The sequence below is a fragment of the Dendrobates tinctorius genome, unplaced genomic scaffold (genome assembly GCF_039654945.1).
Source record: "Dendrobates tinctorius isolate UK_male_01 unplaced genomic scaffold, ASM3965494v1 ptg000028l, whole genome shotgun sequence".
Classification (NCBI taxonomy): Eukaryota; Metazoa; Chordata; class Amphibia; order Anura; family Dendrobatidae; genus Dendrobates; species Dendrobates tinctorius.
Genome location: NW_027361696.1, coordinates 78,243,403 through 78,256,761, shown reverse-complemented (window position 1 = coordinate 78,256,761; position 13,359 = coordinate 78,243,403). Strand labels below are relative to the sequence as shown.

Below are 13,359 nucleotides of genomic sequence, written 5' to 3'. Positions count from 1 at the left end.
TGCATGTAGTATATATGTAGTATGTATGTGGTATGTATGTAGCATGTAGCATGCATGTAGTATGTATGTAGTATGTATGTAGCATGCATGTAGTATGTATGTAGTATATATGTAGCATGTAGTATGTATGTAGTATGTATGTAGCATGTAGTATGTATGTAGCATGCATGTAGTATATATGTAGTATGTATGTAGTATGTATGTGGTATGTATGTGGTATGTATGTAGCATGCATGTAGTATGTATGTAGTATATATGTAGTATGTATGTAGCATGCATGTAGTATATATGTAGTATGTATGTAGCATGCATGTAGTATATATGTAGTATGTATGTAGCATGCAGTATGTATGTAGCATGCATGTAGTATATATGTAGCATGTAGTATATATGTAGTATGCATGTTGCATGCATGTAGTATATATGTAGTATGTATGTTGCATGTAGTATATATGTAGTATGAATGTAGTATGAATGTAGCATGTATGTAGCATGTAATTTTTTTTTTTTTACATTCAACACATTAGCCGGATGATGGGACTACTACTGTCCCATCATTGGCTAATGTGTCAATCACTGTCATGGTAGCAGGCATCGCCCGATGGGACTTGTAGTCCCATTGGACGATGCCTGCACAGCCCCCCGGCAGGCCGGCACAGCCCCCCGGCAGGCCGGCACAGCCCACCGGAGCCTGCACAGCCCCCCGGCAGGCCGGCACAGCCCCCCGGCAGGCCGGTACAGACCACCGGAGCCTGCACAGACCCCCTGGCAGGCCGGCACAGCCCCCCGAAAGGCCCGTACAGACCCCAGAGAGGCTGTACAAGGGAAAAACAGGGTTTTTCTTATTCCGATACCGGAAGTCCCATAGACTTGAATGGGACTTCCGGTATCGGAATCGGCGATACCGATACTTTTTTTTAAGATCGGCCGATCCATTCCGATCCGATACTTTGAAGTATCGGACGGTATCGCTCAACTCTAGTCAGGATACTTTCTTATAAATCTCAATGTGCATCATATTTATTAAAACGAAAAAAGTGGTTTGGTACCGTGGTAGCCAGTAGAAAAAATATATATAAAGTGCTCTCAGTGAGAGAAACAAAATAGGAATCTTGTGGGTATGATACCTTTTAATGGCTAACAAATAATAGTGAATGTTGTTACAAAGCAAGCTTTCACAGAACTTTCACACCACTGATGTAATCTTACCTAATTAAGGGTACCATCACACTTAGCAATGCACCAGCGATCCCGACCAGCGATATGACCCGATCAGGATCGCTTGTGCATCGCTAAGTGGTCGCTAGTGAGCTGCCAAACAGGCAGCTCTCACCAGCGACATAGCAGAGGTCGGCAGTCGCTACTTACCTGTCAGACGTGACTATGAATACGTCCTCCCGCCCGGGTCCACACGTCGTTCGTCGCCACAGCAGGAAGCTGACGACGAGAAACAGCCCAGGACGTTCTCGCGCGATCAGCGATAACCAGCGGGGAAGCCGGTCGGAGGTAAGTATCACACATAGCGATATTGCTAGCAATATCACTGCTGCGTCACAAAACCAGTGACGTTATAGCGATATTGCTAGCGATCTCGCTTAATGTAACGGGCCCTTAAGGATTCTCTCTTCAAGCTCAGTATTTGTTTATTGAAATGTCCATGTATCACACCAGCATGTGCTTTAAACTATATAAATAAGGTTTCTTCAAATATTTTGTTATATCAGCCTGATGAAGGGACGTAAGCAGTCCCGAAAGCTTGCTTTGTAATATCATTTACTATTATTTGTTAGCCATTAAAAGGTATCATACCCACAAGATTCCTATTTTGTTTCTCTCACTGAGAGCACATCTATTTATTAGCAACAGCAATGTTACATCTAATCTTCTTGTGTTAGAATGCAGCACCACTCCTTCATCTATTAGTTAGATATTTTCTCCAGATTACTGCACCCTCCAACCTATAGGTTTCAACTAGATACGGTAGATTCTTGAGGTGACTACTGAAATTTCGGAACCATGTAACTTCATATATACCGCAGTCTTGGTATTTGCTGGCTCCCTGTGTAAACTCTTTGGGCGCCCTATGCAAAGAATAAAAGATACATGTCAAATTCTACTTTTCATTTTGGTAACATAAACTTCATACTTAATAACAGTGCCCACTTTGCAGGGACAGTTTTGGAAACTGGACCACAAATAGGGTGGTGATTAGTGAAACCATGTCCAAAGGTCACGCAAAACTGCAACACCAAGAAGAAAATGTAGAGAAATTAGGGAATTCACAGGAAGGAGACAGGTTACTGATCTGCAAATGATTACAAAATGGAAACAAAATTTTGAAAACATCTCAATTTATTTAGTCTGGAGTATGAGGGCCACATGTAGAAATTCGTGCACTTACAGCCTCAGCTGCTATCAGTGAGGTTGTAATTGGTCATTTGAGGGATGCTCTGCCTCGCTGAATGAACCTGGGCAAATCATCAAGATCCACTGCTGGCAGCTTCTGTGTAATCACCGACCAATAACATCCCAGATGTGCTCACTGAGAGGCAAGTCCGGAGATCCTGAAGGCATGGTAGTACTTTTAGGACAAAATGGCTGTTCACAGAAGCATGAGCAATATGCCGCCTGGCATTGTTCTGCTCATTTACAGCTCCTGAGACACTTTTCTTGTGCAGGCCTCTTCATGATGTTGCCAACATTCTCTCTAGATCATTGTTCATTTTTTTTATTATTTGCATATCATGTCTGCCAAACCTGTGATTCCTTGTATTACAATTAATATGTTGAGGAGAGTACATAGATATATATTACTTTCTTTATATATAGCAGGGTCTATATATACATTTATGAACTGCAATGACCATTTCTCCGGCAGCTACTTTTTGATGGCTGGTAGATTACATCTTCACGCTGGCCAATACCAGCATCAGGACCTACTTTGTGGGCAGAGTTAGCTTGTAATATGCTGCTGTCCCACAGGAGAAGATAGCGGCAGCAACCCTTCCTATGATGTCTATACTGCAGCCCCATGTCTCCTGTGATGTATATACTGCAGCTCCAAAGTGTCTCCCGTGATGTCTATGCCGCAGCCTCAAAGTGTCTCCTGTGATGTCTATGCCGCCACTCCATATCTCCTTTTGATGTCTATGCCATATGTGATGTATATACATCAGTCTCAGTGTCTGCTATGCGATGTATACAAAGCAGTTTTGGTGTCCCCATGGGATGTACATGCAAAAATCTTGGTGTCTCCTATGAGATGCATACACAGCAGTATCGGTGTCCCCTCTGTGATGTATATACAAGAGTCTCAGTGTCTCCTATGTGATGTATATACAGCAGTCTGTGTCTCCTATGTCATGTACAGTGGGTATGGAAAGTTTTTCAGACCCCTTTAAATTTTTCACTCTTGTTTCATTGCAGCCATTTGGTAAATTCAAAAGAGTTCATTTTTTTTCTTATTAATGTGACTGAAAAAAAATCAAATGTAGAAATTTTTGCAAATTTTAGAAAAAAGAAAAGTATTCCGAACCCACTGTATATACAGCGGTCTCGGTGTCTCCGATGTGATTTATATTTTTCAGACCCCCGACTGCTTGACTTCTATAAATGTAACATGAGCAGTCATTAATCTGTGATGAATGTAGTGTAATATATACAGAACAACTTACTTCTGCAAGTTCTTTACAAAACTTATAATTTTAGAAAGTTGTCTGTGCTCCAGACTGACACAAACCTGAGAAAGCAGTTACAAGTAGCAACATAATCATTGCCATCTAACATCACAGCTGCACCAAAAAGAAACAGCTCTAGCCATCACATTGCAGGTGAGTTTATTAGGGATTGAGCTTGATCAAATGTAAATTTCAAGTTGATGGGGATAACACTCATGTTATCCCCATCATAACTGTGTCCCATGAGATTTACCCCCATCATAGCTGTGTCCCATGAGTTACCCCTATCATAGCTGTGTCCCATGAGAGTTATCCCCATCATAGCTCTGACCAATGATAGTTATGCTTATGGATATTGTCTCCATTAAACCTCCCCAGGTAATCGCTCATGTTTTCTCCCAAGCGGTGGTTTGTCGGTGGCGCTCATCCCCCTTCCCACTCCCATACCCCTTACTTAACCCAATAGGAAGTCCCTTACTATTAGCTCTGGACAGGCCCGTGTGAGGCGCTTGTGATTGGCTAAGCATTTTGGGAGACGGAGGAGTGGTCTGTTGGGGAAGACACCATTTTACCAGCTTAGTGCAGTGGCATTATACTGTATGGAGCATTATGTGAGGCCTATCATATTTTATCGAGCTCTATGTGTTGCCATTATACTGTATATAGTACTATGTGAGGCCACTGTACTGTATGGAACAGCATGAGGTGCTATTATACTGTATGAAGCACTCTATGAGGCCATTATACTGTATTGAGCACTATGTAAGGCCATTATACTGTATTGAGCACCTTGTGAGGCCATTATACTGTATTGAGCATTATATGAGGACTTTATACTGTATGGAGCGCTATGTGAGGACTATTATATTTTATGGAGCACTATGTGGGGCCCATTATATACTGTTTGATGCTCTATGTGGGGCCCATTATATACTGTATGGAGCGCTGTATGGGGCCCATTATATACTGTATGCAGCTCTGTGTGGGGCCCATTATACATTATACTATATGCAGTGCTTTGTGGGGCCTATTATACTCTATGGATCACTATGTGAGGACTATTAGATTTTATGGATCACTATGTGGGGTCCATTATTCTGTAAGGAAGGCTGTGTGGGGCCAATTATATACTCTATGGAGTGCTATGTGGGGCCCATTTTATATTGTAAGTAGGGCTGTGTGGGGTCAATTATATACTCTATGGAGTGCTGTGTGGGGTCCATTTTTTACTGTAAGGAGCGCTGTTTGGGGCCTTTATATACTGTATGGAGCGCTATGTGGGGCTCCATTATATACTGTATGGAGGGCTGTGTTGGAGGCATTATATACTGTATGAATGGCTGTCTGGGGCCCATTATATCCTTTGTTGGGGATTAAAAATGGAGAATACAACTGTGATGGGGTCACTATTCTTTGTCGGGGGGATTGAGGGAGGGTGAGTACAGTAGGGTCATCATACCATGCGTGTGGAGGGTACTGTGGAGGAATTCACTGTGGGGGATTCTATTTTGTTTTGGGGCACTTTTGGTTGCATCATACTTTATTATCTGTATTATTCAAGGTTTTTTCTTTGTTATTATATATTTAAATTAGGCCATTGGGCCATTTGCTTTTACTGCTCTTACATAACGTATTATATTATTTCAATATTCTAAGATATATTAATGAAAATGTACTTTGTTCATGGGGCAACTCCTCTAAGTTTGTTTCCATATGAAAAATGTCATCGATATATTTGATGAAAAGGAAAAACCTTCTTAATTGTAGATTGTTGTTTAAAATAAATACGGTATCAAAGTTTTCCCTTGCCTTTGTCCAAGCTTTTAATTTTGTCCCTCTGTGTATTTGAGTTTGACATCCCTGATCTAGGGGTATGGTGAGCATTTTGATTCTACATTTGCTTCACCAACATTATCTGATGCTGGGACATGTAAACGAAAACTTACATTTTTGTCCCCAAAAATGTTGTTTGAGCCCCATATTTTTTTATTTTTTACACAGGGTATTAGGTAAAATTGAACTGACAATCAGTTTTATACTTTCTCTGAAATGTGTCAGTACCCCGTGTGTAGTCAGAAACTACTATTTGGGCACATGACAAGATTCTGAGCTGAGGGTAAGAGCCCTATTTGACTTCTTGAATGCCCATTTTTCTACAATAGTTTCCATTTGCAGAGCATCTGAGGTGACAGAAGATCAGAAACAAACATAAAAGAGACCCAATTTTGGAAATTGCACACCTCTGGGATTCTGCGGGAGTAGTGACTATTTTAATGTCAAGGCTGTTTTATAGAAATAAGCATGCAGAAAATGTTGCAATGGGAAAATTACAAATGTGACTACTTAAAAGTATTGTGGCTAGCTTGTGCTTTTGTAGACATGCACCCCAAAAATTGTTAACTCGGGTCTCCCCACTACTGCAGTACCAAACATGTGGATGCTAACTGCAATTTGGGCACACTGTAGGGATCAGAAAAAAAGGGGGACATTTGACTTTCAGAGCGTGTACTTTGAGGATTTTTTTTGATGAATATACATTGATTTCCAGAGCCTCTGTGTCATGTCTTTATACAAATGCATGTAATCAGTTTTGCTATGCTTGTCTAGAACTGTGGTGTATTGTGATAACTTATCCAACAGCGTCATCTGTTGACAATGTTCTAATTACAGTTTACTTTGTGTTTCATTGCCTACTGTGCAATTTAATATTTAAAGTTCATCAAGGCTTTCGTAGTTCCCCATTAGCCTCTGCATTAGCCTTGTCCCCTTCTTCTCCAGCAGCCATTTTGGCCTCATGGATACTGACATGCTGATTATCTCTCCCTGATTTTCAGTCCATCTGGTTGTTTACCTCCACATAGCACAGTCGGTGAGTTATTTCCCCCTAGTTAGAGCTCACCATATTGCATTATATAGCTACTCTGTTCTATATGTTTTATATCAAAGTAGTCTTTTGATATTACAGATGTTTATACTACCGCAATGTTGTGCAATTACACTGTGAATGTCTTGTACGATACATAATGCTATGTATTTAGATGTTATATGCCTTGTACTGAGTACTTTCATTTTTTCTTATAGTTTTACACTGATCCTATCAATAAAAGTTGTAAAGGACCCCCTGCATCTGTCTCAATGCATCGATAGGAAAGAGTTTAGCTGTCTGTCAACTCGCTTTTCTTAAGCACAAAGTTGAGGGTGCCAGAACACTCTGAGCTTCCAGTTATATGAAAATGAAAACCCATTAAATATCCTTATTTTTGTGAGATGATTTTACATTTTTTGTTGGTAGCATTGTGGGGTACATAACATTTTGGATCAAATTTAAGACTCAATTAAAATGTATGCAATGCTCCACGCTGAGCACTTACATTGTTGTAATCTTAAAAGCCTCACCCCCCCATGGGCTGAATGAAGAGCTCCTTTTTACTGGATTTTACAAACCGCTTTAATTTTCCCACCTTCTTTGACCAGCACCATTTGTGTTCCTTCTATATGGGTTGACTACCAGCATATTTTTGTGTATAGTTCCATTTTTTTTTACATCTCCTCTTTTTCTTCTTTTGTTTAGATGTTGTTTTAGGCCACATCCCGTATACAGGCATTTTGAAAATCTACATCGCGTTCCAGCCTCTATGAAGAAATTAGGTGTCTTTCAGATCGCCACATCTCTAATATGAAGAGAACCTCCTCACATTGATTTTTTGTTTACCAGTTTATTTTTTGTATGATTTTTGTGGTATTTCTTCATAACCGGTGTGTGTAATTTCAGCTACTGATTGTTATGGCACAATAGTATTGATACAGATGTATTGTGTGTTCATATATATAAAAAATTCTCTTTTTTCCATACATTTTCTCGTATATATATTGACTTGCCCTCTTGATCCTTTAAGTATTTGGGGTATACCCTGACTTTATGATAGGTGAACTAGCTTCTATCTGTCCTAAAAAAACATGTTTTTTTTCAACTTTGGGTAGTTTAGTGTGCCTCTAGTATTTATATGGGCTATAATTGATATGTCCAAAATGAGGGTGTGATTTTCTCTGATTTTTTCTGATTTTTTCTAAGTTTGCAGTTATGGTCGCTCTATTATTGAGGGCATTAGGCACGTCTGGTACATTGTGTCTTCTGTTATCTCTTTCATGCGCCCTTCCTTTCTTATTTTTCTAAGTTTGTGCGCATTTCTACTGAGCATAAGCGAACCATCTGATCTTTCTAAAGCTTGGACTACCAGGATGTGCGCGTGCTCAAACCGGCGCATGCGCTATAGACTTGCCATCGGCCATCTTTGTGCTCCTTGGCGATGCCTTCATCGCTGACCTCAGGCCTGCATAGACGCAGGTCTGACGTCACTTCTTCCCGCATCACACGCCGGCCTTGGTCTGTGGGGATCAATACGCCTACTTCCTCCAGCTGAGCCCTGACAAACTGCATCATCTAACGGTATTTATATGACGCTTGGACACACACTGGATACTGCCCCTGATGAAGCCAGGTGGTTCCCTGGCGCAACGCGTCGGGCATCCGTGAGCCCCCGCCTCCCTCACTGCTTCCCTCATTATTGGGCTCTTATGCTGCTTCAGCTGGATGTGCTACTGGGTCTAGGGGCATGTTCTCATCACCTGGGTTCAGGTTGTATTGGGCGCTATTTCCTTTGCTCTCTTGACTTTTAGTTTAGACTTTGCATCAAATAATAGGATTCTTTATTGCTACTCTCTAGTCTGGTTACTTCAGCAGCTTTGGCTCATATATATTTATCGGCATTTGAGGGATTTTGTTTCTATCAACTCAGCCACTATTTTATGACTGAAGGAGTATTTGTTTGAATCCTCTTTTGTTTTATTCAGTGGTGGGTTTTGGCGGGGTCTCTTTAACCCTATTGCGGGTTCTGTGTATATTTCTTACTGCCCTTTGGGCATTTTTTAATGTTTTTAATGCTTTCAGTGTGTTGTGCAGTGTTGTTATAGTAAAAGATATATATTTTTTCTCTTTATTCCAGTTTGGTGATCCCTGTTTTGTGCATGCTCTTTTCTTCTTTTTTTTTATGTGGTTTGTCATTTGCATGCACGGGTGATCCCGTGCAGTGGTGCCCTCCAGTTCCTTGTTCACTTCGGACCATCAGCAATATGATCAAAAAATTTTTGGGTGGAATTTTCCTCTTTGGCTTCAATAAAATAACAAGTCTCATGTTTTTCACTCTTATGTTATACTCACTGGCTGAAAACCATTGTGCGTTCATCATCAGGAGCCAGCCTGAAAGTAATAATAATGGATTAGACTCAAGGAAGATAACTACTTCTGTTGTGTTAGTACCTAGCGGAAGCAAGGCTAACGTGTTATACAAAAGAGTTATACATTGGGGGAACAGTTATAACCATTGTCCATAAGCGTCAAAGGGAACCTGATGATTTTGGCAAACTGTGCCACATGCATTAATATGCAGTAGTACCCAGCAATGAATTTGGATGTTTCATATGTAGACTCCCTCTAACCTCCAGTTGCTGATTGACCAATTTTGGTTTGAACATAGGGAGACATTTATAAATCAGTGGTTGGAGGGTGGAATAACCATGCATATCATGATAGTCTAATGTAGGCAAAACTCTCAACATGGACCAGTTTGTCCAAGAGTCTTACATGTATGGAGCCAACGACAGAAGATGTCGGGGAAGTTAAAGTGGTTGTTCCATGAACAAAGTTCATTTTAATCAATAGATCTTGGAATAATAACAATTTCCACAAGTGGATGTGTTTAAAAAATGTACCAAGATAATCTTATTTGGCAGTTCGAAATCAGAGATGCCAGATTCTTAACCCCTTTCTAACATCGGACTTAATAATCCGTCCATGTGACTTGAGCCTATTTGAGCACGGACAGATTATTACATCCATCCAATCGCCCATGCACACAGGTGGTGTGTAGGCGATCGTCACCGAGTATCAGCTGATTCTGACAGCTGACACCTTGCACTAAGTGCCAGGAGCAATCACAGACCGCTCCCGGCACTTTAACCCCCTAAATGCTACGCTCAAACACTTGCAGAATTCTGCCTTTGGATCATAGACCCCGCGGCGCGCTGCGGGATCCCGATCGTTGCCACGGTGACCGGATGTCGTCATGACAACATCCGGGTCACCAGAGCTGCATCCCCAAGTTGTAAAAGCGATCGGCATGCAAAAATGATAGTCCCATGGTGGGACAAAGTAAAGAAAGTAAACCCCCCCCCCCAAAAAAAAATCCTGAATTGCTGGTTTTTGTTCATTCTGCCTCCCAAAAATCAGAATGGAAAGCGATCAAAAAATGTGATGTGCCTGAAAATGGTACCAATAAAAGCATCAACTCGTCCCGCAAAAAACTCACATGGGCCAAAGTATGGAAAAATTATAGCTCTCAAAATATGGTGATGCAAAAACTATTTTTTGCAATAAAAAGCATCTTTTAGTGTGTGACTGCAACCAAACGTAAAAACCTGAAAAATCTGGTATCTCTGTAATCTCACCGACTCAAAGAATAAAGTCACCTAATCATTTATACCGCACAAGGAATGGCGTAAAAAATAAATAAAACCAATTGTTCACTATCTGTTCATTTTTTCATTCTGCCTCCCAAAGATCATAGTAAAGCTCGGCACACATTTATCCTGTGCATTGCGTTGAGCGCTAACATCGGGGTTTCAGTGTAAATCTTTGAAATACATGATTCAGACAGAACCTCTGGCGGAAGATTCCCTATAATGAGGCAGATGGATGCACTGTGGGCGCCGTCTGACCTGTGATCCGGCGGTGTTCGTCTTTTTAGGATTGCATAAAAGTGCCATCAACCACAGTTTTGTGCACTTCTGAAAAGAAGGACACTGCTTAACAGAGGCCAGGTGGAGTCCAGAGTAACTCTGCTACCTCATTATAGTGAATAGTTCTCTCGGGCATTTCATCTTAATCATGTCACTCAAAGATTTTGATGGAAATCCCAAAGTATGTGCTGGATAAATGTGATCCCAAATTATATGTAAAATGTTCCCAATAAAAGCTTCAACTCAATCAACAAAAAACAGGGTGGATTTGATTTAAATCTAACTGATTTAAATCACGATTTAAATCACTAGTCAGTAAGGCTTGATTTAAATCAGTGATTTAAATCAAAGTTTCTACCTAAAATAGTTCTTGCTACTTTAACATGCAAGTAGATGAAGATTTTTAGAATCACTTTTTATATTACTTTTTTCTCCCCAGTTTAATGGGTTAATCATTCATATTTGGACACCACTGTTCTGTTTACTTAGGAAGGAGAAAAATAATCCTGACCTTAATAACAATTTAAATAGATTTATTCAACTGAAACAATAACAACATTACAGCATAAGTTATTTGCTTAAACAAACATCCATGTTTGTTAACTAATTTGGCTAAACAAAATATATATATATTTTAAGAAAATTAGACTGTCAGCCCAGCCGACACATGAAAAACTTAAATACTACTGTCCCTGCTGTCCTCTGTAGCTCACTTGTTGTCATCTTCATCATCATCATCTTCTTTGTTCCTATTCATAATCTGGAAAAGAAAAACAAGCTTTCCTGCTTTATTGGGTCCCAACCGATTTCTCAACGCCTGCAGAAGAAGCTACTGCTGTTAAAAGTGAAATCATTACTTGAACAGTCTCTAAATCCAAGCGCTTAAGTGACTTCCACCAGTTTACTGGTGTGACCTTCCTTAAAATATCTTCAGCAAACATATATTTCTTGAATGGTTCCCCCTTAGCTCTGAAGTTTATTATAGTTGGCATTAAAGATGGATGATTGCTGGATACCCATGTCATAGCTAACTCCTCTTCCTCAGCACTTAGGTTTTGACCCTGATATTGGATATTGACAATATTTGCCAAAAAATGAGCTGGAGTCAGTGCTTGTCCCATTCGTTTGTTTACTGCTTGTAATTTTAATTCTGTCCATGTGTAGTTCTGTTTTTAAGTGTTCACTCAGTTCCTTCCAAATTTCAACAGCATCCGCAATAAAACAGCTACTTTTCTGTATTTTGTTTAAAGCTTGAGAGATGGGTTTCAGGAAGCTCAGCATATGTTCAACATTTCTCTTAAGCCCAATGTTGAGGATTTTGGCCGTGACAGTGCCATCTATTTTATCTCGATTTTCTTCACAAAGTGTCATCAGAATAGGCCAGTTTTTGATATACTGCTCAAAACAGTCCACCACAGAGTTCCATCTAACATCTTGTGGGAGCGTTAGCTTGGTTCCACCCATCCTTTTCAGAGCTGCTGCAGCAAAATGATTATTACGGAAGTATTTAGCAATTTCAGCAACATTAGCCTTTATTTCTGGAACACTTAAGTCTTTGGCTAAGAGGTGCAGCAAATGAGCACTGCAACCATATGTTATTAGCAGCTTTGTATTCCCTCCCTGCTCTTCTAAATCTCTTCTCATCTTGGATACGTTTGCAGCATTGTCAGTTACCAAACTGCGTACTAGACATTTGAATTTTTGTTCACATGTCGTTATAGCTTTTACTGCCACTTCTTGTAAGTATTCTGCTGTGTGTGCATTTCCTGACGTATCAGTTGTTTGTGCAAGGAAGACTTTACCTTCTTCTGTTGTTATACAAGCACATACAATAGGATCATTGTGGACATTACTCCACCCATCAATACTTAGGTTAACAATATTACCCTCCAGAGCTGTTGCACATTGCTCCATTTCTCTGTCATACACTTGATCCAGCAGTTTCCCTGCAACATCAGCTCTGCTGGGTGGACTGTATCCTGGTCTCAGTGACTGAACCATATTAATGAAATGTGGGTTCTCAGTCAGACGGAAAGAAGAGTTTGTTGCATAAATAAACTGGGCAATTTTTTCATCAATCAACTCTTTTTCTAATCTGCTAGTTCTTATCACAAACCTATCTATGGTGGTTCCAGGAGGTAAAGGTTTTTTCTTCCTTTTGGGTGATGGTGATATGTGGCTGTGGGTGTCTGATGATGATGCTGCTGCTGCTAATGAAGCACTATCCTGGATGGATAACTCTGAAACTGTAGAACAGGATGATGGTGATCTTGGAGGTGGATAGTTTCCAGAATCCATGAATTCCCCTAAACAAAAAAAGTCAATGCTGTTATTTTATTGTTTATACAATTTCTGCTTATTGTACACAACACATCACTGCCCCTGCCCCAAAAGGAATATTTGTTTTTCTTCATAACTGTACCAAATGACAGTAACATGCAGTAATAATAAGAAATATAATTTTTCTCACACATGACAGTTCAGTCTTTAGAAATGGGATTCAATAAAAATGTTTACCAACCTGAAGATCCTGCCTGTTCAGAAGTGTTTCTTTGGTCATCTTCATCACCGCACTTCTCATGATGTTGCCTCATTCGCGCCACCAGGCCTTGCATCTCTTTGTTGCATCGTTTGCATTTTGCACGCATGCCTGCCTTACCGATAGGCGAAGGAGCTTCATTAAAATATTCCCAAACTGGGTCTCTTTTACGGCCTGCTGCCATTATAAGGAAAGAATGTAATAAACCTCAGATCGTACACACAAACAGATCCAGACTTGTCTGTCTGTGGCTATGCTGCAGTATTGTGCTCAAAGTTTCACTTTCATTTTCTTGTCTGCTTGCCCTTCCTCCTCCTCACACTTAGATTCACATTCTTCTTGTGTTGT

The 13,359-nt window shown here is 40.3% G+C and overlaps 1 protein-coding gene across 1 annotated transcript in view; it reads right to left on the bottom strand.

Moving 5' to 3' along the window:
- The window catches only part of LOC141085568 (immunoglobulin superfamily member 1-like), a 77,232-nt gene that overhangs the window by 23,049 nt on the left and 40,824 nt on the right, over window positions 1-13,359 (bottom strand). The window contains exons 2-3 of the mRNA XM_073571028.1: window positions 8,896-8,934; window positions 2,035-2,081 (exon numbers count right to left, since the gene is read on the bottom strand). Of these exons, the coding sequence (XP_073427129.1) occupies window positions 2,035-2,081; window positions 8,896-8,934 (86 nt within the window). The remainder of the gene's footprint in view (window positions 1-2,034; window positions 2,082-8,895; window positions 8,935-13,359) is intronic.